Source organism: Protopterus annectens, chromosome 1.part2 (genome assembly GCF_019279795.1).
Source record: "Protopterus annectens isolate FY-2018-M chromosome 1.part2, PAN1.0, whole genome shotgun sequence".
Taxonomy (NCBI): domain Eukaryota; kingdom Metazoa; phylum Chordata; order Ceratodontiformes; family Protopteridae; genus Protopterus; species Protopterus annectens.
In genome coordinates, this window is record NC_056727.1 from 532,542,446 (window position 1) to 532,569,586 (window position 27,141).

The 27,141-nt window shown below is 41.6% G+C and overlaps 1 protein-coding gene across 1 annotated transcript in view; it reads right to left on the reverse strand.

Moving 5' to 3' along the window:
- Positions 1 to 27,141, reverse strand: part of LOC122792472 (chymotrypsinogen A-like) — a 206,211-nt gene that overhangs the window by 30,032 nt on the left and 149,038 nt on the right. The window contains exon 4 of the mRNA XM_044060248.1: positions 14,662 to 14,786. Within this exon, the coding sequence (XP_043916183.1) occupies positions 14,662 to 14,786 (125 nt within the window). The remainder of the gene's footprint in view (positions 1 to 14,661; positions 14,787 to 27,141) is intronic.

Here is a 27,141-nt window from a genome sequence, read left to right on the forward strand (position 1 = left end):
ATTTTGAGTGAGCAGACAGAGTGAAACTATGCATGTGTGTAGTAGTCAGTCAGTTAGTTCATTTAAGCTTAATGTTCCAGTCATCCATCCTGATATGTTTGTGTGCAATAAACTACTTAAATGAACACCCAGCCTCATTGTCTTATTTGAATACACAGGATGAGTGACTCCTGGCACAAAAACAAAATGAAAAAAACAAGGGGAATGGAAGGAGGGAGTGGCTACTGCAGCAGCGATCATTCAAGCATCTACTGTTATGTTAAGTTGAAGATATATAACTGTACTATGCTCTTAATATTGATCACTGCTGCAGTAGCCTTAGCTATATGGGTAGATTACCCTCGCTAACTATATTTGGGAGTAGGAAGGAAAATGGTCCAGGGACCCCTTGCTAATGATCCTAGAAAACTTGATTTAGATGTAGAGAAGGAATCAAGCTTAAAGTGCTTTGTAAAAGTACATACAGAGGACCAAATAGCAGCTTCTAGAATACTTCTAGAATCCAACTCTTTCTAAAAAGCCAAAGAAGGCCCTGGCAGAGTGGGCCTTGACCCTGCTTGGAACTAATTTGTCGTGGTGAGTATAACAAAAGGCAATAGCCTTACATAACCATTTGGAAATAGTCTGTTTTGATACCAGTTGTCCCTTCTTCTTAGTTTCACAAGAAATTAACAACTGATCTGAAGATCTGAAAGATTTAGTTTTATCAAGATAGTACCTACTTTGTCTGAGGACATCCAAGGTATGGAATATCCTTTCGTCCTCATTTTTTAGCTCGAGGAAAGAAAATGGGGAGATGGATAGTTTGGCTTAAAGTAAATTGGGATACTACTGTAGCCATGAAAGGACTACCTCTCAAAGAAACCCCTGTCTCTGTGGAAAATGAGGTAGGGTAACTCAGCATAAGAGCTTGCAACTCAGGTACAGTCAGAGCAATCATTAAAACTGTTTTCCATGTTAAGAATCTCAAGTCAGCCAGATTAGCTGTTCAAATGGAGCAGGTGTTAGCTTCTTTAACACAAAATTAAGATCCCAAGGAGGGGCCACTGGTTTACTTGGAGGCATCTTATGTAAAATCCCCTTTCAAGAACATTTTGACATGAAACCATCTTGAAAGAGGATAATCCATGGGCAGATATGCAGACATGACCAACAAATTAACCTTGACAGAGGAATAAGAAAGACCATAAGATAGCAACTCACACAATTATTGTAGAACCAGAGAAAAACTAGCTTTGAATGTGTGCTGGTTATGTAGTTGGCACCAAACTAGAAAACCTTTTCCATTTACTAATATATGATTTTCTAGTAGCAGGTTTTCCTCAGAAAACAGATGGCTAAATGAAATTAAGATTCTATCATTCAGGCAGTCAAATGAAGATGATTGATGTTGCGATTTATCAAACACCCCTGTTCTTGTGCAAGTAGATCCATTCTGGGCCAGAAGGGAGTCACCAAAATGGTCTTAGAGTATTCCCTCTGAATCTTCAGAAGTACCCAGGATATTAGTAGAAAGGGTAGAAAAACATTGAAACATTCCTGTCCAAGAAAAAGAAAAGGCATCTGTCTTCCAAGCCTTCTTGCATGGAGTCTAGGAACAGAAGTTTGCCAGTTGATTGTTCAGAAAGGAGGCAAAGAGGTCTTCTTGAAGAACTTCTCATAGATAAATCAAATTTTGGAAGACCGCTTTATCTAGTTTCCATTCATGAGGGTCTGCCCTGACAGTGCTCAGCTTGTCTGTCACACAATTTTACTCTGATGGAATGTAGGCTGTCTGTAGAGTGAGACTGTACTGTGAAGCTATATCCCAAGCTAACGCAGATAGTCTGCAAAGGGGGAAAGACCTGGTTCCACATTGCTTATTGATGTGCTACATGGCTGTGATATTGTCTGTAACCACTTGAAGATTTCTCAGGGACGAAAGATGATTCAGAGAGTTGAGTGCCTTGATCAGGGTAAGCATCTCCTTGTTATTTATCTGCTTGTGTTTGCCTTTGGTGTCCCACATCCTGTGCACTTTTATCTCTCCCTACCTGCACCCCAAGCAAAATCCAAGGTGTCTGAGATGACTGACTGCTTTGGAGAAGGGAGGGAAAAAGGGAGACCTGGATTTAAGGACATCTGTTTTGCCTACCAAATGATTTGTCTTCTGACAAACTTTATTAGGGATTTGACAAGATAAAGTGTGTTGGTGCTGAGACAGGTACCACTCTATCTTTCTCATGTGAAGTCTTGTCAGGGGTATGATGAGAATCATAAATGCCTTAAGACCCCAAATCCTGAGGTATTCCCTCACAGTGACTAGTCTGAGTGGAAAAACTTAGAAGTAGATGTAAATAAATATCTATTTTTTGATGTGGGAAAGTAGCTGTTTGAGATGCGATGTCTAGTTAACATTCCAAAAATGTGTGAAGGAGTCAAGAAAGACATTTGAATGTTCCCTTGGAATCCCAGCTTATAAAAGAGGTTTCTCACCCAACAGAGATTCCTGACATTTTGAAAAAGACTGTGCAAAGATAAGCAAGTTGTCTAAATATGGAAAAATGATGGTATAGATCTGTTTTTCCTCTAGAATAAAACAAAAACTGTTTGAACTGAGGTGTCTAGGTGCCACCACATGAACACAATCCATTTTTGAATGTTCTCTTGGAATTCCAGCTTGTGTAAAGATGTCTCATCCAAGAGAAATAGATTCCTGAGACTTTGAAATGGCTCTGCAAAGATTTTTTTGTGTATCTAAACCAGACTACTGACTTCTTAAGATTTGAAATTAATGTCTCTGAAACTGAGATACATTTTTTAGATGTTTGAATATTTCTAACTAAAAATGGTATAGTTACTTGTATGTATAAAAAGGACATGCATGCTAATAAATATCTTCATAAAAATAGCATTTAGACACAATGTTTCTTATTATAGATTTTTTTATATTCTCATTGCTGTGTATAAATATATTTTTAACAGAGAATATTTTTAACAGAGAACATTTTTAATAGAGAATGTTCTATTTTAATTGATGATTTTGTGTGATAGTATAGGCTGTGTCATTTGTTTTATTTTCAGCATTTAAAAAGATGACTGCTTTTTAGCTGTTTGGAGCACTGAGGAAGGACTTGATGTCTGAAAGCTTTGTTTTTTTTACTTTTTTTCGATTAAACGGTTCTCCGTTGTGAAGTGTGCTTTGCTGTTTTTTCTTATAACTGGAGCAAGACACCTTGTGAACACACTTCATGCAGTGGATAGTCTGAAGGCTAAGGAAGAAAGCTGATAATGTGATCTAGACATAGAAAACCTTAAGAAACATCTGAAGTCTGGTTGAACAGGGATGTGAAGGTAAGCATCTTTTTAGACTAGTGTTACAAGGAAATTTGATTGAGGAAGAAGAGGCAACATGTTCTGAAATGATATTTTGAATGTGGGTGTTATCACAAACATGTTTAGAAAAGAAAGATCCAGAACTGGTCTCCAAGCATTTTCTTTCTTTGGCAGTAGTAACATCCTTGAATAAAAACCCTTCGCCACCTAGGATGGAGGAACTAGTTCTATCACTCATTGGAGCAGCATGTGATGAAGAACTGGCGGGAAGAGAAGAATCTGATCTGGAAGATGGGGAATGACCCCCCCCCCCAGAAAGAAGGAATTTTCTCCCATTGCCATCTGTAACCTTGATGAATGATTTTCAGAATCCATTTGTCTGAAACTATCTTTGGCCAAAGAGAAAATGTAGATTTAGACTTTCAGGAAGAAAAAAATGGCCGGGGTGTGAGGAGGTCATAATGTCTCTTGAACAGTCATTCAGACTTGTTTGACTGTCCATGGTAGTGGGATGTTTGCGAATTCTTTTTGGAACCCCCTTGTCACTTTTTCTCAGACATCTGTTTACCTTGATTTTGTAGGTACTGTTTATTCTGCTTTGTGCCAGATTTGGATGAGAAGATAGAAAATTCCTTAGAAAAAGTGGAAAGAGAGGGCTGAAAATTTTAGAAATTTCCTGAACCAGTCTGCCCCTTTCATCACACTTTTTGATCCCCTCTGCAGCAGAGGGGCCAAACACCAAATCTCTAGCCAAGGCTGAATTTAAAATCTCATTTTAACATCATCTGGGAGATTCTGAGAATGCAGCCATGCAAAGCTCCTCAAAACACTTCCAGTAGCCATAGCCTTGGAAGAATTATCAACAGAGTCATATGCACACACTGTAAAAATGAGTAGTGACCTATGCAATAGAAGAAACTTTTAATTATGTACTTACCATAACTTCGGATGTATGGGATCCATCTCGCCTACATTCATGACAGATGGGTTCGGAGCTGATCCATCGGCTCCGACTCGGCAACTAATACACTAGCACGAAGTCTCTCATTGGCTGGGCTACTCCCTATCCCAGGATGCACTACACCTGCTTCCCCAGATCTTGTTTGTTCGCTTTCATACACCCATGCAAACACAGAAAAAACTAGTAGTCACTATAACCAACTAAAGTTCTTCAAGAAAGAACGCCAAGAAAAAAGTGACTACAGCTCCTCTAAATCCAAATGGAAGGGGGAAGGAGGGTGGGTACTTATGAATGTAGGTGAGATGGATCCCATAGATCCGAAGTTATGGTAAGTACATAACTAAAAGATGTAATGGGATCCTATCTCGCCTACATTCATGACAGATGGGACAGCGTCCCTAGCACCTACATCCCGGGTGGCTCATTGGAACACGCTCCTGAGAACTGTGGAACCAAAGGAAGCTCTGCCTCGAGAAACCACATCCAATTTGTAATGAGAAATAAAAGTGTGCGGAGAAGTCCAGGTTGCCGCAGCACAAATATCCAGTATCGATAACTTGGAGTGAAAAGCTACGGAAGTAGCCATTGCCCTGGTAGAATGAGCCTTGACTGGAAAGGGAAGGTCTTTATTAGCCTGTGAATAAATAAAAATGATACAATCTTTAATCCATTTAGATATGGAGGCTTTTGTTACTGGTTGACCCAATTTGTTCAATGCAAAGGAAACAAACAATTGATTTGATTTCCGCATTTGAGCGGTTCTATTCAAATAAAAACGTAGTTGTCTATGTACGTCCAATTGATGCAAAGTATATTCTGCGTTATTGGAGAATTCTGGGAAAAAGACAGGGAGTTCTATAGTTTGTTGCATACAGAAAGAGGAGGCCACTTTTGGTATAAATGCAGGGTTTAATTTCAATGAAACTCTATGCTTGTGAAAAATCAAATAGGGAGGATCAGAACAAAGAGCTTGAAGTTCTGAAACTCGCCTAGCAGATGTTATGGCTACTAAAAAGGCCGTTTTCCAAGACAGAAATTTTAAATCACAAGTAGCAGCTGGTTCGAAAGGACGGGCAGTTAGGGCAGCAAGAACCATATTCAAATCCCAAAAGGGGACAGGCTGAGATAAAGGAGGCCTAAGGAGCCAAGCCCCTTTAAGGAAAGCCTTACAAAGTTTGTGAGACATCAATGAAGGTTCAAAAGAAGCATGAAAATTAGAGATCGCTGCTAACTGAACCTTAATGGTAGAAACTGAAGAGCCCGACTGAAAAAGGGAGGCCAGAAAATTCAGAACCTCCGATACTGGTGCAGTGAGAGGATCTATACCCGTTCTTGAGCCCAGAAGGCAAACCTTTTCCATTTACTGGAATAAAGTTTGATGGTGGAAGGTTTATGAGAAGAAGACAGTATGTGGACCACGTCCGGCGAAGAGCATTGTCTCGGACTAAGGATGGAAGTGGAGTAACCATGCTGCCAACTTCAAGGACCTGAGAGACGGATAACGCCGTCCTGACTGATGAGTCAACAGGTCTGGCACGGATCCAGAAACCATGGACCTTCTATCGCATGCCTCTGTAGGAAGGGAAACCAAACTTGACGAGGCCAGTGCGGGGCAATCAAAATCATCTCGCTCTCCAAGTAAATGGCCTTCTGTATCACCCTCGGTAGGAGGGGGAACGGAGGGAAGGCGTAGAGAAGACCGGGGAGCCAAATGTGAGTCAGAGCGTCCCTGGGAATCTGTCCCTGAGAAGGAAACAGTGTGAAGAACTCTCTGCATTTCGTATTGTGAGGGCTGGCAAACAGGTCGCAGCAAGGAAGACCCCATTGGTCGAAGATCTTCGCAGCTATACTCTGTTTGAGGGACCATTCGTGGGGTAAAAGAATGGTCCTGCTTAATCTGTCCGCAATCACATTGGACTTCCCCGGTATGTGCGTTGCCATTAGAAAGCGGTTGGTAGCTACCGCCCAGTGCCAAAGTCTCATGGCTTCTCTGCATAGTGGGTAAGACCTGGTTCCACCTTGCTTGTTTATGTACCACACCACCGACATGTTGTTGGATAGGATAGTAATCGGGCCCTGTGGGAGAGCGTGATGGAGAGCTTGGAGTACCAATAGTACCGCTCTCATCTCCAGGACATTGATATGCAAATGCGTTTCCTGGATCTGCCATGTGCCTTGGACCGACCTGTCCAGGTAATGACCCCCCCACCCTACCTGGGAGGCGTCCGTAGTCACAGTGGCAATGGGACGTTGAGGTATAAAGGGTCGCCCCTGGTCGAGATTTGATTGGAGAAGCCACCACTGTAGATCTCGACGGCAGCTTTCCGTGATTATGATTAAGTGGTTCAAGGGAAGTTCCTGATAGGACCATTGAACCGACAGTAGCCATTGTAAAATTCGCATGTGAAGTCTGGCCAAGGGAACTAAAAGTATGGTCGACGCCATCGAGCCCAACAGTTGTAGGATCCGATGGGCCGGGGCTCTTTGTAGGGGAAGACAGGATTTGACCTGATCTTGTAAGACCTGAATTCTTGCTGCCGGTAAATAGGCGCGCATTCTTTTTGTGTCTAAGTCTGCGCCTATGAAAGTAATACGCTGAGATGGCTGTAGTACAGATTTTTGCAAATTGAACGTGATCCCCAAGAAACGGCCCAAGGTGAACGTGGCTCTGAGCGCTTGGAGTAGTAGATGCTCGGACGTGGCAGTAAGGAGCCAGTCGTCTAGATAAGGAAACACCTGGAATCCCAGACTTCTCAGGTGAGCAGTTACCACTGCCAGACATTTGGTGAACACCCTGGGGGCTGTGGTGAGACCAAAGGGCAGTGCTCGGAATTGAAAATGACTGGCTCCGAGGCGGAAGCGTAAATGTCTCCTGGACTCTTGAGCTATGGGAATGTGATAGTAAGCGTCCTGGAGATATATGGAGCCCATCCATGCACCTTTTTCCAGCAAAGGAAGAATAGATTGAAGAGTGACCATTCGGAATTTGGACTTCTTTACGAAACGATTCAATGAACTGAGGTCCAAAATGGGCCTGAAGTCCCCTGTCTTTTTTGGTACCAAAAATAATTTTGAGTAAGTTCCTGATCCGATCTGGTCGATGGGGACAGGCTGGATGGCTCTTTTTTCTAGCAGCTTTGAAACCTCTAACGCTGCCTGATCCCGCTGACTGGGTGGTACGTCCGGGATTTCCCTTAAAGAAAGGGGGGGTTTGTTGAAGGGGATGATATATCCTCCGGTAATAATGCGAAGCACCCACCGATCGCTTGTTATGGATTCCCAAGCTTGTGGGTGCGCCGCAAAGCGACCCCCGACTGGCTCCGGAGTTGCACAGTCGGGCAACAACTCAGGAACGCTGGTTGTATGAAGAACCATGAAAGGAATCGCAGTCTCCAGAGTTACAGGGGCCTCTGCCACCTCTGGGGCGGCGTCTTCCAAAATCCCCCCCCCCCTGCCTTTGGAGGGGGAATCACTGGGTGGAGTAGAGAAAGACTTTTGGGATTTTTTAAACCACATTTTCCCTCCTCTCCCAGCCTTGGGATAAGGCCTGGAAGGAGCGGAAAAATGGGCCCCAACGGCAGTCAAAGTCTTGCCCTCCTGCTCGCACCGAGTTAGCGTGTCCTTCACCTTGGGTCCAAACAAAGATGACCCATCAAAGGGGGCGGTGAAGGAAGACTTGAAGGCCTCCGTGAACGAACACAAGCGTAACCAGGCTTGCCTCCTGAGGGCAACGCCTGTTCCCGCTGCTCTACTCGCCCCTTCGGCCGCATACGAAATGAGCCTCATGGACGAGTTAACAATAGAAAAGAGGGTAGTCATCTGTGCGCCAACAGTCGGGGCCAGCGCCTCAGGTAGATTACCAACAAGAGAGTCATTTAGCTCTTTGAGAAGATCCCTTTGGAGCCTCGTAAAATGACATAAGTAGTTCAGTGACCGTAAGGTAAAGGCCGCTGAGGACAGGGTACGCTTCCCGTACCTATCCATACTCCTAGAATCCTTATTAGGAGGATGAATAGACGTCGAAGCCTCTGCCACGTCCTGCTGTGTGGCAGAAGCCACCACCAAAGCATCTACAGGCACACCCTTTGTGAGAAATTCTTTCTGGGGGGGGCTGACAAAAATTTATTGGGCCTCGCAGGCACCGGTTCCACAGAATCAGGGTGTTCCCACACCCTTCGAGAAACCAAATCAAGGAGTTCATCGAAGGGTGGAGACACCCAGGAGGCGGAGGGATGGGCCCCAAAGGCCTTGAGGAAGACTGACTCCTCAGCTGAAGGGGTTTTGGCTTGCCAGTCACCTCTCTGTCTCAGAATCTCCAAGATATCTGAGAAGGAGATATCATCCGAAGATGATTTGGGGGACCCTTCTGCATCATCTAGGTCAGTATCCGATGTAATAGACTCATCTTGGGAGTCTACGTGCTTCCTCTTACACAATTTCTTCCGTGGGGGTTCGTCCGAAGCAGTTTCGGACGGACCACCTGGAAGAAGGGAACCCCCGATGGGGGTATCCTCAGGCCCTGGGGCCCCGCTGCCGGGGGGCTGCAACACAACAGAGGCACCAGTCTCCAAATCTAGGGACGGTGAGGTAGAATCTAGTTGAACCGGCAAAGGCATGGCCAGCGCGCTCCTCATGGCCTCAAAGGCCGGACCTCCAGAATCCAAGGAGGTCACTGGTCTAGAGGCCACGATGGCACTGGGAATTCCAGCAGCCGATGCTCCGAGAGGAAGACTAGGCACCGAAGCACCTAATCCCAAAGTATTCCCCTCGGGCCCGGCTGAAGAGGTCGCAGTACCAAACCCTGAACTGGAGGACAGGGTAGGAAGCATAGTCGGAGCCGAAAGGCCTGTAAGGGGTCTCTGCTCCGACCGTATGGCTCCACATTGCTCCACCACCACCGGCTCCAACGGCTCCGAAGAGGTTGGAGGAGGAATCAAATGTGTTGGAGGGGGGATCAGCTCCGAAGCAAACTGTGCTGGAGCCGAGACCATTTTAGTAAACACTGGAGATTGGAAAAGCCTCTGTAAAACCCTATCCAGGTCCGAATCTGACAGTCTCGAGGATTTAGAGGAGGTAGACACTCGAGAAGACTTTCCTCTCGGCTCCGAGAGAGAAGGGGACCGGCTCCGAAACGGCTCCAATACTGTCGGTGCCGACTCCACCACAGCATGGACCACCATCGGCACCGAAGGAGCCTTCTTCGGAGCCGAGGGGGAAGAGTCTGAGCTGCACACTTCCACCGGCTCCGAAGCCATTGGAACCGATGGAGGTGATTCACCTCTCGATACTCCAACTTGCGGCTCCGAAGGCAATGGAGCCGAAGTAGGAGGTATCGAGGCAGACCCTTCGACCCTCGGCCCTGAAGTCAGTGGAGCCGAGGAAGAAGAGGTCAATTTAGTCTTTTTAGAAGTCGGCTCCGACGGACTTGTCGGTGCCGACGATCTTTTCTTTTTGGAAGCAACAGGAGGATTTAAGGTTTCCTCAAATGAAGGTTTTATAAGCCCTTTCAAAATCAACTTGTTCTTGCGTTCTTGAAGAACTCTAGCAGAGAAAGCATGACATACGCTACAAGTCTCTTGTAGATGTTTCGGCCCCAAACAATAAACGCAGACTGAATGACTGTCTGTGATGGACATTTTATAACTGCACCGAGTGCATTTTTTAAAACCTGACTTGTGTTCCTTGGACATAGTACAGGCCCCAAACAAGTAAGACTTTACCACAATTAGTAAGCACTATCACAAAAAATGCGCCAACTGACAAGCGCGAGACACACTGGCACGAGTACTTAAGAAAAAGATTTTACCTCACAAACAAACAGACAAAGCAAATCCAACGGCCCAAAGCCCTCTAATTTAAACGGGCTTGGTCCGAAAACAATTAACCACAAAAGGTAATAAAGTTAAAGCACAAGGTAGGGCAAAGGCCCTCTAACTTAAACGGGCCTTGCCCGACTGAAAAAAATAAAGTACCAGAAGACACTCAAACACTCAAAAGTAGCAAATAGTAAGGAATAACAAGGAATAGCTGTTAAAACAGCTGTTTGGTTAATATATGACAAAAAACCCCAAGGTCTAAGACCAATAAAGGTAAAAAGAACCACTTAGCTCCAGCCAAGTCGAGACCACGTCTAGCTTGTAAAGCGGCAAACGAGATCTGGGGAAGCAGGTGTAGTGCATCCTGGGATAGGGAGTAGCCCAGCCAATGAGAGACTTCGTGCTAGTGTATTAGTTGCCGAGTCGGAGCCGATGGATCGGCACCGAACCCATCTGTCATGAATGTAGGCGAGATAGGATCCCATTACATCTTAAGTTACTTAAAGTAGATTTTTCCTCACAAGAAGAAACTGCAGATAAAACATTCCTCATACAGTTAATCAGAACAAACCTTAACATATGAGCTTGACAGTTCAAAATTCTGAAATTCAAAGTTGCAGAAGAATACACATTTTTAACTATACATATCAATAACTTTCCAATCTTTATTGGAAAGAATAGGATTGGAATTGACTAGGTGCTTAGCAGTAGTGGGATCAACTATTGCTATAGCTGTTGAGTCAGATTTGGTAATGGTGTATAGCAATTTAAAAGACTGAGGAACTTTAAAAATTCTAGCTTCCTTTTTAGGGACAGTTGTCTGACTATCAGGAAAATTGCAGGCAGTAATGCAGCAGAATAGGAGGAATGGGTGTAGGATCTGGAAAATCCTTCTGTAACAAATCTTAGTATTTTCTGAGGGACTGAGAAACCTCAATGTTCTCCACTGCAAACACTGGGACATTCTAACAATAGTCTCAGAGAAAGAGAAATCTTTCACAGGGAGTATCAGAAACTAAGCTCTCCTCTGATTCCTAATCGGAAATCTGAGGAAAAAACTGCATCCAACCCTGCAGTTCCTATTCTGATTCAGAATCTTGAATATCTTCAGGAAAATAAGTATCCCTCTTTCTTTTACTAGAAACTACTTTACAAGAAGGACCAATAACCTGAATTAAACCCTAAATCAAACCAAGTAAACTACTCCTAACTAAAGAAATTTGAGAAGTAGATACATGCATGTTTTTGTTTCTTTTTTTGCAGGAAACATGGGGCCAACCATGTTATTAATGGCAACAGCAGCTTCTCCAGGGTGTGGGTACAGCATTCTGACACAACAGGGAAACTTTACCTGCTACCTCCCATGACCAACAAGAGTGGCTCTCCATTGCCCACTAAGGGGACCCCAACAACCCCAGAGGACATTGTTAACCCTTGGTCCATACAGGATGTGGGTGCTACACCTGAGGGATCTGGGGTAAAAGATGAATGGTCTGAGGTGCAACAAATGGCTACAGCAGAGTTACCCACCTGCATATGAGCAAATTGCTAGCCTGCTGTGGTGGCAAAGGTTGTTTGCTTCATTTTTTTTCTTTTTGTGTCTGGAAGAAGTACCAACTCTGGGACCAATAGTCTGTTTAATGGTCACACCAAAAATGGTGCCTCTTATCCAGGGAAGACAAGCAGCAAATACCGGCACACCAGTCTACAAAAGTTACCTTTTGACAGAAAATTGCAGCAAAAAGCACTTTAAAACACTACGCCAACACCACAAAAGTAAAATAATACAATTTCTCCACAGAAAACAATGTTTTCAGTTACTTTATGCCATTTTTAAACTGACAGAAAAAAGAGGGGTTTGTTTAAAAGTATGTTATACTCATGACAGTCCATTAAATCACAACATTCTTATGTTTAAACAAACTTTTTTGAACAGGAAAGTGACAAAGAAACAACACAAAGAAGCAAATGGAAGTTTTCCCCCCAAAGGGAACTTATCTGCCCAGTGAGGGAATTGCACAAGCCAACTGTCAATCCTAGGGAGTCAAACAGGAGCGTACTCTTCAGTGGCAGTAAAGCTCTCAATGGTTTTGCATCCAAGCTTGTATTGTAGTCAGTACAGCTCAAGCTGCCTGATAGTTTGGCCATGTGGAAGGTGTGCTGAAGCTTTGGAAGTTGGCTGGCTATTAAATCCTTGGCAGGCTATAACCCATATATCTAAGGGTACTGTAAAAGTGATCAATATGATGGACATCTTGGGTCAGTACTTTTTAACAGGATATTATACTGGGGTATACCTCTGGAGTTGTGGAAGGAAGGAATAATTATGGTAATACATAAAGAAGGAAAAGATCCATTATATCCGTCTTCATATAGGCTATTATCAGTCGTGATTGTAAATGATGTATGCTGATAACAGCAGATTGATTAGCAAAGATAGTGAAGAGGATTGTATATGATGATTCACCAGGGTTTGTAGGTGGTCATAAGGTACCAGACAGTACACTTAAAACTTTACTGATACTTCAGGATGCACAAGAGAATGATTTGGATTTGGCTTTAATCTCATTAGATGCCAAAAAGGCATTTGATATGAAAGTGATGGAAAGATGGGGTTTTCCAGAAGTCTGAATATGTATGTTGATAGAAATGTAAAGAGGGTCAGCAGCAAAGACTCAAATCTGAGGCTAGCAGTCTGAGAAGATATAGTTTGGGGGAGCGGTACTCTATTTCTCTCCTTTTATTTGCCTTATATGTATAAACTATGACAGAATCTGTAAGGAATTCAGTAATAAGAGGTTACAGGTGGGGTGATAGTAGAAGAAGATTGCTGTCTATGCAGGTGATATTTTATTGACAATGGTGAACTACAAGGAAGATGAAAAGAAATTATGGGTGCTATTAAGAAAGTTTGAGGTGGAGTCAGGGTAAAAGATAAATAAAAAAACAAAAACAAAGGCAGTGTTTGTGAATGGATTGGAGGAGATAGGAATCAAGGAAATTAAGATTTTTGGTTAGATCAGATGAGGTATCTAGGGATATGGATAGGGAATCAAGTAGAAGTAATAGTTATAAATACATTTAAAAAGATCAATAATAAAGCAAATCACCAGTTCCAAAAATGGAAAGTTAAAAATCTTGGACCCAATTTAATTATGCAGATCAGGCTACAGCTTTGTTGAAAAAAGTGAAATAAGTGTATAAAGAATATGTATGGGGATGTGGATGGGAGTGGTCTCAAGTGGCATGGGAAAAAAATTACAACATCAAAAGACAAGGGAGACCTGGGGATGTCTGATTAAAAAAAAAAAGTCTTTACAAGTGGTGTTAGCAGCAAACATAAAAAGATTTTTAGATATTGACTATGTCATGAACTGGAAAGAAATTATACGTGTATGTGACACTGAATGGAGAAGATTGGGAGATATAATAGCACTCACATAATGTTCAAGTAAGGAGTTACTCCTAGACCGGAAGAGACAAGCTCAAAAAGTCTTTTTAGAGAAATGGAGGTAAGGAGGAGGTGGTAATGTGGAAGGGGTGAATTGTTAGGATACGAGGGTCTAGCAAGGATAAACAATCACCTATACAAATTACCCTCCCCCACCACCACCATCATCACCAACTCACTAATTGTATAAAACTGTCATACACCTTGGTTCTGGTAATGTAAATTAGGTGAGTTCAAATGCATACAAATGACTGTTGTGCTATTTGTGAGCTCACAATCCCATTCTCCTCATAGTGTTTTGCTAAACAGACAGTGCAGAGTAACATACTAGTGCTGTCAAATCTTAAAACCTCCCAGACCTCTGCTGCATGGCAGGAAAATCCCTACCAGCAATGGAATCCACTGTGGACTGGGCAAACCAGCCAGTACATACTACTTTGTCCCACCTCCACTTTGTGATGCTGTCGAGCTCCTGCCAATGCACCAGAGCCCCTAATTGCCATAATATGGTAATGAACCCTGGGCTGCTGTCATGCGTAAAAACTGTGATTGCTTTATGAATCTTAGGCAAGATGGCAGACTACATTGCAGCATTATAAGGCAGCATTTGAATGTACAGTATAACTAATTACATGTAGCTATATGTTAAGGCCTAGAGCACCATCACAGGCTGCCTTTTATCGCTTTCATGCTATATAGTGCTACTTTCAGTCTCAAGCACAGGAGTGCATAGTATGCATTAAAGTACTAGGTGATCCTATGTACCATTCATAAAAATAGGAATGGAAACATGCCACCAGGGACTGCTATGATGCCTGTCTGGGAATCATGGCAATCACAGGTGATATAATGACCACAGTTCTTAAGATGCATTTATACAACTGCTCAATCAGCCTAAAAATAAAAGGACACATACACATCTGTACTTTGTTTCCAACATAGACCGTGTTTTCTCACATTCATATTCAATGACTGTTTAAAAAAAGTCAAAAAACCTCTGGGTACAAATTCAGAAGAGCTTCTTTAGCTAGTATATATTACTATGACAAGATCAGAGACAGTTTTATTCATCACATGTATATGTTTTGGTACACAAAGGATGCTGTTCAGATACATACCTTGCATCCAGTACGTGCAGGATCATCATTTGCCATGCACAGCATGTTGGGTGTTAATTCCCAGTCACAGTCAGGATCTTCTCGCATATCCAGCTTCTGCTGTTTCACTGGAGAGGATTTACTGTCTGTCTCAAATGAAAGAAAAACATATATTCAGAGGGGAAGTTCAATACTTGTGATTGTTTACCCATGAGCAGGCATAATCGAGTTTTCAAACAAACAGAAGCAGTGTACCTGTGTCTTGGATGCAGAAGGAAATTTTCAGTGCAGGTAAAGAAGGAGACCTTGCAAAACACGGTGCAGTTTTGTGTAAAGAAATAATTTTATGAAAAGCTGCCCACAGTAAAAAAAATGTCTTTATCAAGCACTCTCATTTAAACTATTTATTAATGTATCAAACAAATAAAAACGACCAACAACCACAGTGAGCACCAAGGTCCTTCCAAACAAATGTTCAACACATACAAAAAACAGCAGGTGGACTCAGAAACGACAGCAAGGCTTGTAGATGAACCCATCTTTAATTTTAAAGACGGGTTCATCTACAAGCCTTGCTGTTGTTTCAGGGTCCACCTGCTGTTTTTTGTATGTGTTGAATATTTATTAATGTATGTTTAGTAATGCAGTAAATCATAACACTTGAGTTTAACCACCTTCATATGTGTTGTTTCCTAGTTAGAATTTATTTCATGTAGTAGCATTTTTTTTGACAAGAAACAAAGCTAGTTTCCCAGCCAGCTTAGAGATTGATATGGGAAGTCTGAGGTCCTGTTATATACAAGAAAGTTATATTCTTACCATAACGCTAGATCTTTTCATTCACATCTGTCCAATTCTACCTGTGGGTCCTCAAGCAACTTGTTGGATTCAACTCAGCAACATTAGTGCTCCAGTTTCTTCACATCATGCATTAGTTGTCATAGTTACCTCTGTATGCCAATACCTGCACACACAAAGATGTGTGTGTGTGTGTGTGTGTGTGTGTGTGTGTGTGTGTGTGTGTGTGTGTGTGTGTGTGTGTGTGTGTGTGTGTGTGTGTGTGCGTGTGTGTGTGTATATGTGTGTATGTATATATATATATATATATATATATATATATATATATATATAGAGAGAGAGAGAGAGAGTTACTTTTAAATATCGAATTCTCATAATAACAAAGACAAAAATATTGACACCATAACGGTTACTATTCAAGTGCCTGAAACTTTATAACACCAACTCCTAAAATGTGGAAAAGCACAAAGCAACAGCAACTTACAAAGTTTTTATTTATTCCCTTTTGCAGGGGGGCCAGCACCCCCATTTCCCCCTGCAAATTAAATATACCAACTCCGAGATCGCACTATGTTGAGGAAAAGAGAACAGTCTAGCGATCGCTAAACAAGACACCAGCATTCTTTAACCTTTAACCCACTTTCTACAGCAACACATACAGCTCAATTATAACTTCTTTTTCTTTTTTACAGTTTAAACTTATATGAACTTCTCAACAGACAACACAAGCATGGTATGTGAACTCTGCCATATTATAATATGTACATACTAAAAACCTTTAAAGGGAAACCGCACCATTATATAACTTGCCGTTTACATTTTGTATTACATTATAGTGTACTGCAACATGATCTTTTAAACTTACGTGAATTTTTTTTATCCGTTGTTCAAAGTTGTTAATTGCTCTTGCTTTGTGCTTTTCGATATTGTGGGAGTCTGATTAAGTGTCAGGCATTTGAATATTTGGTGTTATGGTCTTGATATTTTCATCTTTGTTATTATGAGCATTCAATATTTAAAAGAAGATCCATATATCTATATCTATATCTATCTATCTATCTATCTATCTATCTATCTATCTATCTATCTATTTATATATGGATTCACTTGTAAATTTTGAAATCCCGAAACCTTGAACCTTAAAATCCCAACGTTCAGAAGGTCGACATCTTAGAATTTTGAAATTAAAAATAAAAACACCAAAAAGAGGAAAACCTCATGCATTGTGTTTTTGCTGGGGGCTTTGCCCCCACAACTTAAATATACCGATTCCGAGATCACACTATAGTGCAGAGAATGGTAAAGTTCCCATTCTGCACTATACGTCGATCTCTAGTGATACATTTTGAGATTCCAAAACTTCAACCTTCTGAACATCGAGATTTAGAGGTTTGAGTTTTTGGGATTTCAAAATTTTGAAGGGAACCCATATACATACATGCACACACACACACACACACACACACACACATATATATATATATATATATATATATATGCATATTTAGGTAAATGTACACATATGAAAAGAGCAACCTCCTTCAGGTCTTAGAACAACCAAGAAAAAGGAAGGGGGATGGAGGGAGGGTGGTCATATTGAACGGACATGAATGAAAAGATCTAGCATTATGATAAGTACATATACATAACTTTTGTATCTTATTTATTCACTCCATCCAATCTGATCTATCATAGATTATATGATAATCTGAAGCTACTTAAACTCCAGGGTGGCATCATGACAGGAGATCCTTAAGGACAGAGTGACCAAAGGACTGAGTGACCAATAAAGCTGGAATCCCATTTGTAATGCCTGACAAAAATGTGCATGGAGGGCCAAGTGGCAGCTGTGCTGATCTTATCCAAGGGGGATCACCTGCAAAGCAGTAGAAGTTGCTACTGCCCTAGTGGAATTAGCCTTAGGTTTAGCCAGCAGAGGAAAGTTGCATGAAGCATAAATGTAGGCAATGTAATTAAAACACCATCTGGAAAATGGAAATTCTTCTACCTAGATTGTTAACTGCAAAGGAGACCAAAAGCTGTGAATCCTTATGAAAAGCTGAGGTTCTGTGAAGATAAAAAGTACAGTTGTATAAGTTGAACTTAGCATAACAGTAGATGTTCGAATGATCACTGCTGCAATAGCCTTAGTTATATGGGTTATACCCTGCCAAGGATATAACAGCCAGCCAGCTTCCAAAGCTTCAGGGCACCTTCCACATCACTGTCAAGCAGCTCAAGCTGAGCTGACTAAAATACAAGTTTGGATGTGAAACCCTTCAGAGCTTTTATGCTAGCAGAGGCAGGGAGGCTGATCCCTGAAAGGTCTAGGCTAGGAATAACAAAAAATAAATGTCCGCACCCTGACATAAAAAACACACAAAAAAACACGAAGGATGGAGGGAGGGAGTGGCTACTGCAGCAGAGATCATTCAAATATCTACTGTTGTGGTAAGTTCATCTTATGCAACTATATTATGTTCTTCATATTGATCATTGCTGCAGTAGCCTTAGCTATATGGGTAGATTAAAATAGCTAAATATATTTGGGAGGTGGAAGGAGAAGGGTCCAGGAGGTGCTGGATAATGGTCCTTGCAAAGCATGATCCAGACCTAGAGAAGGAAACAAGCTTTTAGTGTTTTGAAAAAGTACATACAGAGGAACAAGTAGCAGCTTCTAGAATTCTTTTAGAATCCAACCCTTTCCAAAAAGCCATAGGTGAAGCCAAGGTCCTTGTAGAGTGGGTCTTGACTCTGCCTGGACTAAATTTGTCATGGTGAGTATAGCAAAAGGGAATAGCCATAGACAACCATTTAGAAATAGTCTGTTTTGACACCAGTTGTCCCTTCTTCTTACCTTCACAAGAAACGAACAATTGATCTGATGATCTGAAAGATATAGTCCTTTCATGATAGTACCTGAGTTGTCTGTGGACATCCAAGGTATGGACTATCCATTCTCCCTCATTTTTAGGTTCAGGAAAGAAAACAGGGAGATGGATAGTTTGATTTAAAGTAAACTTGGATACCACTTTAGAAATAAAAGAAGGATTAATTCTCAAAGAAACCCTTTCCTTATGGAAAATGAGGTAAGGTTAACTCACCATAAGAGCTTGCAACCCTTCTTGCAGAGGTCAGAGCAATCAATTAAACTGTTTTCCATGTTAAGACCCTCAAGCCAGCCAGATTATCTAGTTCAAATAAGTGTTAGTTTCTCTAAAACAAAATTAAGATCTCAATTAGGAGCCACAAGTTTACTTGAAGGCCTCTATGCAAAACCCCTTTCAAGAACATTTTGACATGTGACTGCCTTAAAAGATGAGGATCCATGGGCAGACATGCTGAAATGGCCAATAAATAAACTTTGACAGAGGAATATGAAAGGCCATAGGTTAGTAACTCACACAAATATTAAAAACCAGAGAACAATTAACCTTGAATGGGTGCTGGTTATGGTGTTGGCACCAACTAGAAAACCTTTTCCATTTCCTCATACATGAATTTCTAGCAGCAGGTTTTCTTGCCTCCATTAGAACCTGCTGCACATCCTCAGAAAACAGATGCCTAAAAGGACTTAGAACCCTATCATCCAGGCTGGTAATTGAAGATGATTGATGTCGGGATGTATCAAACAACCCTGTTCTTGTATGAGTTGATCCAGTCTGTGAGGAAGCTTGTGGTAATTGCCCCTGGCCATTTCCAAAAGAAGGGAGAGCCATGGTTGGCTGCGCCAATAGAGAATTACCACAATGCTCTGCGGGATTCCTTCTGAATCTTCAGAAGTACCCTGGATATTAGTGGAAAGGGTGGAAAAGCATATAGGAACATTCCTGTCCAAAGAAAAGAAAAGGAATCTGTCTTCCAGGCCTTCTTGCATGGAGTCCTGGAGCAGAGTTTTTCCAGTTGATTCTTCAGAGAGGAGGCAAAGAGGTGTACTTGAGGAACTCCCCTCAGATGGACCAAATCTTGGAAGACCCCTTGATCTAGCTTCCATTTGTTAGGATCTGCCTTGGTCCTGCCCAGTTAGTCTGCCCACAGTTTTGCCCTGATGCAATCTAGGAATGCCTGTAGAGTAAGACTGCACTGTGAAGCTATATCTGAAGCTAACAAGACTAGTCTGCAAAGAGCGTATGACCTGGTTCTCCCTTGCTTGTTGATGTGCCACATCACTATGGCATTGTCTGTAACCACTTGAAGAGGTCCCAGCAACCAAAGGTGGTTCAGAGAATTGAGTGCCTTGATCAGGGACAGAATCTCCTGGATATTTATGTGCTTGCATCTGTCCTCAGTGTGCCACACACCATAAACTTTCATCTGTCCTTCCCTGCCTGCTCCCCAAGCAAAGTCTGAAGCATCTATGGTGACTGCTTTAGAGCAGGGAGGGAGAAGGGGAGGCCTTAAATTAAGGATATCTGTTGTCTCCATCAAGTGATTTATATTCTTCCACACCCTAATACTGGTATCTGAAAATATAAAGGATGTTGATACTGGGACCAAAGAGATTTTGGATACCAATGTATCTTTTTAATGTGGAGTCTTGCCAGGGGTATCATGAGAATCATAAATGCCATGAAACCCAAATTCCAGAGGTATTCCCTCACAGTGACTGAAGTTTGAGTGGAAAACTTAGAAATAGATCTAAATAAATATCTATTTTTTGATGTGGGAGAGTAGCTGTTTGAAATGAGATGTCTAGTTAACATTCCAGGAATGTGTGAAGGAGTCAAGAAAGATGTTTGAATGTTCCCTTGGAATCCCAGCTTATAAAAGAGGTTTCTCACCCAACAGAGAGATTTGTGACATTTTGAAAAAGACTCTGCAAAGATAAGAACAGGTGGAAACAAGCCAGTCTGATCTGTTGGATGAGGAATGACCCACTGGATAGGGGGAATTTCCTTCCACTGCCATCTGTAACCCTGATGAATGAATTTTGGAACCCATTTGTCTGAAACAATCTGTTGCCAAAGAGAAAAACTGGATAGTCAGACTTTCTGGAAAAGAAAGAGGGCCAGGGCAGGAGGGGGTCACAAGGTCTCTTGAACAGTCATTCAGACTTGCTGGAGTCCCCTTGCTTTTGGGAGGTTTGAGACTTCTTTTTGAAACCCCACTTGCCACTTATTTTTAAATGTCTGTTTACCTGAATTCTGTTGAGACTGTTTATTCTGTTTTTGCTTAAATTGGATGAGGAGAAAGAAAATCCCTTGAGCAATTTGGAAAAGGAGGGCTGAAAAATCTTAGAGATTCCCTGGATCAGCTTGCCTCTTTCATCCAATTTTTGATCTCTGAAGCAGAGGGGCCAAACTCTAAATCTCTATCCAAGGGAAAATTTAAAATATAATGTTTAACATCATCTGGAAGGTTCTGTGAATGCAGCCAAGCAAACCTCCTTAAAACTGTATCAGTGGCCATAGCCCTGGAAGAAGTATCATCGTCCTACACACACTGCAAACGAGTGACCTGTGCAACAGAAGAAACTAAGTTATTTAAAGCAGATTTTTCTTCACAAGAAGAAACTAACTGTACACTCATCATACTTTCACAATATGTCAGAATAAACTTTAACATATGAGCCTGGCAATTTAAAATTCTGAAATTCAAGTTGTAGAAGTACACACTTCTTCCCCATACCTATCAATAAACTTAGCTGGATTGAACCCACTCAAAGTAATGCAGGCTGCAAAAAAATCCAAGGATGAGTGCTTTTGTCCAGAAAGATCTAGACTTCACCAGATCTTTCTGGACGAAAGCGCTCATCCTTGGATTTTTTTTTTGGTCTGAGATTAATAAAGTGGATTCTGCATTCTACAACTGTGTGTTGATTTGCAGACTGCATTACTTTGAGTGGGTTCAATCCAGCTACTTCTTTTGGCTTTTGTGTTTATCTGCTTCAGTTTGTGCTTTGTGACTAACAATAAACTTTCCAGTCTTTGTTAGAAAGAGTAGGATTGGAAAAGCAGCAGATGAGTCAACTAAGGCTATACCTATTTGGTCAGATTTGGGAATAGTATATACAAATTTAAAAGACTGTGGAACGTTATACATCCTATCTGCCTTTTTAGGGACAGCTGGCTGACTATCAGGAAAATTGCAGGCAGTAAGACACACATCATCTAAAGCAGACAGGACAGGAAGAATGGGTGTAGGTTCTGGAAACTCCTTCTGTAACAACTCATAGTTTGGGGAGGAGTGGGTACATGTTTGGGTTTCTGTTTCTTTTTAACTGGAAAAATGGGGCCAGCTGTGGTACTAATTGCAGCTGCTTCTTCCCCAGAGATGGGCACAGCATTGTGACACAAAAGGGCAACCTGCCCTATTCCCTCTCCCAGGACTGACATGAGTGATTCTACTTTGCCCACTGAGAGGACTTCTACAGCCACAGAGGGCATGGCTGACCCCCCCCCCCCCGTCCATAGTGGTTGTAGGTGCTACACCAGAGGGATCTGGGTTAAAAGATAAGTGGTCTGCGGTACAATAAATGGCAACAGCAATGTCACCCATCTGCAGCTAAGGCAAATTGCAAGCCTGCTGTGGTGGCAAAGGCTATTTGCTTAACCTTTTCTTTTTTGTGGCTAGAGGAAGGTTTGATCATGGGAGCAACAGTCTGTTCCATAGTCAAGCCAGAAACGGTGCATCTATCATGGAGAAAACAAGCAACAATGCTAGTAAAACTACCAGTCACAAAAATCTATTTTTTGACAGAAAAAAGCAAAGTAAAAAGGACTTTCAAACACTATGGCAGCCCCACATCCTTATATAAATACAATTTCTCCACAGAAAATGACACTACTTTTAAGCTGACAGAAACAGTGAGTGCTCCATTTAAAATACAAAGAGACAATCTATTAAAACACAACACTCCTAGCTTTAAAATAACTTTCTTGATGAGGAAAGTAATAAAACATAGTAAAAAATAAGAAAATGGAAGGTTTTCCCCAAAAGGAACTTATCTGTTCATCCAAGGAAAGCACAAGCCAGCCATTGATCCTCAAAGCTCTGAAGAGCCTCATGCCCAGGCTTGTCTCTTAGTCAGCTCATCTCAAGCTACTTAACAGTTTGGGCACAAGGAAGGTGCTCTGAAGCTTTTGAATCTGGCTGGTTGTTAAATTCCTGGCAAGATATAATGCATATAGCTAAGGCTACTGCAGCAGTAATCAATATGAACACACACAGTTGTCTATGCATATCCAGTGTGTGGAGAATGTAATTTTTTGTTAGAATAATTAGGAAAAAAAACACTGACAAGTAAAGGGGCTATGTCATATTCATTTTATAATCTATGTTAAGAAGAAAGAATGGATTACTGTGGACAAGAGTGCTGTCTTTGTAAAAAAAAAAAACAAAACAAATAAGGGGTTAATGAAGAAAGTGCCTGAAGTTCAGTAACTCTTGTATCGGAAGGGATGGCTGCCAAAACAGTGTTTTCCAAGGCAGGAACTTCAATGGGGTTGAAGAAGATGGCTGGAATGGTGTTTTTTTTCAAAGCTTCTAACACAAAGTTTAAATACCAAGACACTGAGCTGTGAAGCTATATCCCAAGCTATACCCCAAGTGAACATGGCTAGTCTGCAAAGAGGGAGCGTAAGTAAAAATGTTCCTTTTAGAAAGGCTTTGCAAAGCATATGTGAGGTGAGGGAACATTCATTGCACCCTCTATGAACATTAGAGAGCCAATTTTGCTGTAGACAAAATAAAACTGGAAATCAAATTTAGAGGCTAAAAGTCTGAGGACATCCAGGATAGGGTCTAAAAAGGAAGTGATACTCTGAGAAGGGACACATAAGATAAAATGTTTCCATTTCCCTTGGTAAAGTCTACATACAGACTGTTTCTGAGAGTCTTTTAGGACTCTCATCACCTCAGAAGACAGGGATTCATAATTGGTCATAACTGGAACTGCTGATACTAAAACGTTACCTTCAGGTTGTGGAGATCAAGGTGAGGCTTCCAGGAGGGATGCCAAAGAAGATCCTGTACCAGATCTGATATCCAGGGAGGTTCTCAGAGATGAGGCCTGAGAAGAGGGAACCAAGTCTGTCTGGGCCAGAAGAAGGCTATGAGGATGACAGAGACCTTGCATCTGAATGCTTTTTGCAAGATTCTGGGAATCAAGGGTAAAGGTGGGAAGGTGTAAAGCAGACCAGAAGGTCATTGCTGTGTTAGAAAATGCCTCAGTGACTGTCCCTGAGGAGGAATCATGGCAATGTAGCTACTGCATTTGGTGTTGAGTGGGGAGGCAAAATGATCACAGCAGGGAAAGCACCATGAATGAAGATCTGCTTTGCTCTTGCTGGATTGAGGGGCAACTCATTAAGCATCATAACAGATCTTTGGATCCAGTCTACATGGCAAATGAGACCTCCCAGAATGTGGGTTGCTGAGAGAAAACAGTGTGAGGCCATTGTCAATTACCAAACCCTCATTGCTTCCCAACATAAGGGGTAGGATCTGGATCCTCATTGTTTGTTGATGTACAAAACCACCATCATATTGTTCATTTGGATAAAAACCACTCTAAGATGAAGGTAGTTATGAAGTTCTTGCAATACACAGAGTACTTCTCACATGTCTAGGACATTACTGTGAGTGTTGGCCTCTTTGGCAGTCCATAGACCTTGGACCAGCCTCTCACTAGCATGCCGCCCCACCCTAGGGAGAATACATCTGTGGTCCAGACTACAGCTGGGTGAGGTGGGGACAAAAGTGTTGCCAGAAGAAATGAAAGGATAGTGGATTCTGCTTGAGTTGTCTATCAGGACTGGTTTGGAAAGAGGATGCAAGAGCTGAGACCACTTGGTATGTGGAAGCCATTGTAATATTCGGGTCTATATTATAAGAATGAAAGTGCATATGTGTGACTACATAAAAGTCGACACATAATGCACAAAAACGAAAAATAGCGAAAGGCCACGTAAGCGAATTTTTCCCTAGGGAAAAACTTACGCGGCCGTTCACTAAAAAAAATAATTCAACATCATAAATAGCTGGGGGGCTTCCCCCCCACACCCCTACAAACCCCTAACTAAATATACTAACTCCAAGATCGCACTATAGGGAAGGACAGGGCAACTCCATGAAGTTGGCCAAACATCTCCTTGCCCTATGACATATTCATCGAATTGCTTAAATGCGATTCGATGAATATGTGTCGCTGTTTCTGTATTCGCTTAAAAGCATTTTCGTGCTTCTAATATAGACCCTAATATTCTCATATGATAATGTGCAAATTGAACTATTAGTATTGAAGATGCAATTAGCTATAAAATTCTGAGGACCTGATATGCAGTGGTGGATGCAGTCTGAAGAAGAGTTAGCACTGCTTGTCTCAAAGTCCGGATCCTATCTAGCAGGATGGAAACTATGGACTCTGTAGTGTCTAAGTTACAACCTGTGAAGGAGATCCTCTATGTGTTGGTTAGAAACTTGAGTTCTGAGAGTTTATGGAAACTCACAAGGACAGGCACAGATTGAACAAATAGTCCTTGGGTTGAATAGGGGATTCCATCATGAGAACAGCTAGGAGCCAGCTGTTTTGTTATGGGAAAACTCTGAATCCCTGGAGATGTAGGTGAGCCCCTGCAACAGTCATGCACTTAATAAGCACCCTGGGGACTGTTGTAAGACCAAAGAGCAATGCTTGAAATTGATAATGGCTGACTCCCAATCAAAAGTAAAGGAACCTCCATGACTGCCTTGCAACCTTTTTAAACACCTTTGCTTAACTATCACTGAAGACATAGGCAAACATACATTAACAGAAAAGAAAACAAACCATTTTAACATTTTTTAATTTAAATACAATATGTACCACGTGCATCTTCTTTGCTACCATCATCAATTCAACATTATAAAAACTGCCGAATTCCTGCCTTTCCTTAAACCTCACTTCTCCTCCTCCTGAACATTATTATGCATGTATTGTTCCCACAGTTTCCCTTTACTTCTTTGCAATTTGCTCCGTTTTTCTAAAGATCCCTCTTCTCGTTTTCTTCCAGTTATCTCTTTTGTAACATCCAATACCTCAAATACAGTTGGTGTAGATGTTGATTTCCATTTTCTAGTAATTGCTTTTTTTGGCAGGCAACAATTAAACTTAATAAGGCCTTACTATGTCTGGACAATTCAGATCCTATATAACAGCTCAGAAGAATCATTTCCTTACTTACAATCATTTGCTCACCCAATATTTCTTATAGAGTACTCTGCAGGAAATTTTTAAAATCTGCCAACTCATTATACTCCCAAAACATAATGTTTCCCACTACCTCTATCTTCTCCATCACATGTCCAACATTTGCTATCTACCTGAAGAAAAATTCTTTGAAGTCTGTTTGGGGGTATAAAAATACCTATGCAAACACTTCCAAGCAAAGATCCTAAGCATTCTGGATTTGGTTTCATACTTGGGAGCCATACACATGTCTTCCCATTGTTTTCTTGTAAATTGCTTTTTCAGTCTCTCTTCACAATCTTTTCTAACCTTCTCTGATTAATTCTTTAGTTAGCATGCAATATTTTATATGCCCTACTAATTATCCCTTTTTAACAGTTGCATCTGTTCTAGATTTAAATAAAAACTTTACCAGAGCAGGTCTTTCACTTAAAATTCCCCTATCCCTTTCTCTTTGCCTGTGCTCTGAGATCATGTCCTGGTAGGGAAGGCATGGTGGGCATAATGGTTAAGGTGTTCACCTTATAAACACAAGGTATGGGGTTTGATTCTCACATGTGGTAATTGGCTAGGCTTAAAATGGCTCACAAGGGCAGTTAGCCTACTACTAACCTAGAAGGAACCCCAGCAGTCTCTAGCCTGCAGTCCAAATGTCTTCTTGGCCTCACCCCACTCTATTACATTTCCTGCTTGAGTTATTTGCTCCCAATATCTTGGCACATTTGAGAGGTTTCTCCAGTAAATTCCAGTCCTCTCTTGCCTATTTTCTGTACTCCTATTTGCAGTCATCCCTACTGGCAATTCTCCTTTCTCCATTCTCGTATTAGCTTCAATCAGAGAATAATTTCTGCTACCTTATGAATATAATATTCTGAATGGATGTTATTCTTCTTAATGATATGCATCTACAATTCCTCTCTCTCTCTCTCTCTATTTCTCGAACTTCCTCCTTGCTTCATCGTCATTCCTTTTCACTTTGAATTCTAACTTTCTGCTTGTGTTATGTATATGAGCCTTAACTGTGTAGTTCTAAAAACAAACACATAAACAAAAAATAGAAGTTATGTTCTTACCATAACGTTCCATGTTAGTTGTCTTCTTCTCGCCTTCTTTCTTGCTGGATGGGATGGGTTCGGAGCCGACCTCGGCTCCGACTCGGCCACTCTAAAAGCTCGAGGGTTGGTTCCACCGGCTCGAGGCTCCCCTATATCCCACAATGCTAGGCGGTATTACCTCAGATCTCGTTTGTAAGCTAGGCCCAGCCAATAATAAATCCAGAACTACTGGAAAAAGGAAACACCACCTCTATAAAAGGAAAGGAAGAAGGTGACCTGAAACCTGATGAAGGGATATATGCAAAGTATAGCATAAACATATATACAATAGAGGTGGAAGAAAGAGAGGTCACAATCAAACTCCTCTAGGTCTGTCCAGGCTAGGGGGAAGGAGGGTGGGACGCAAGAAAGAAGGAGAGAAGAAGACAACTAACATGGAACGTTATGGTAAGAACATAACTTCTATATGTTAAGTTGTCT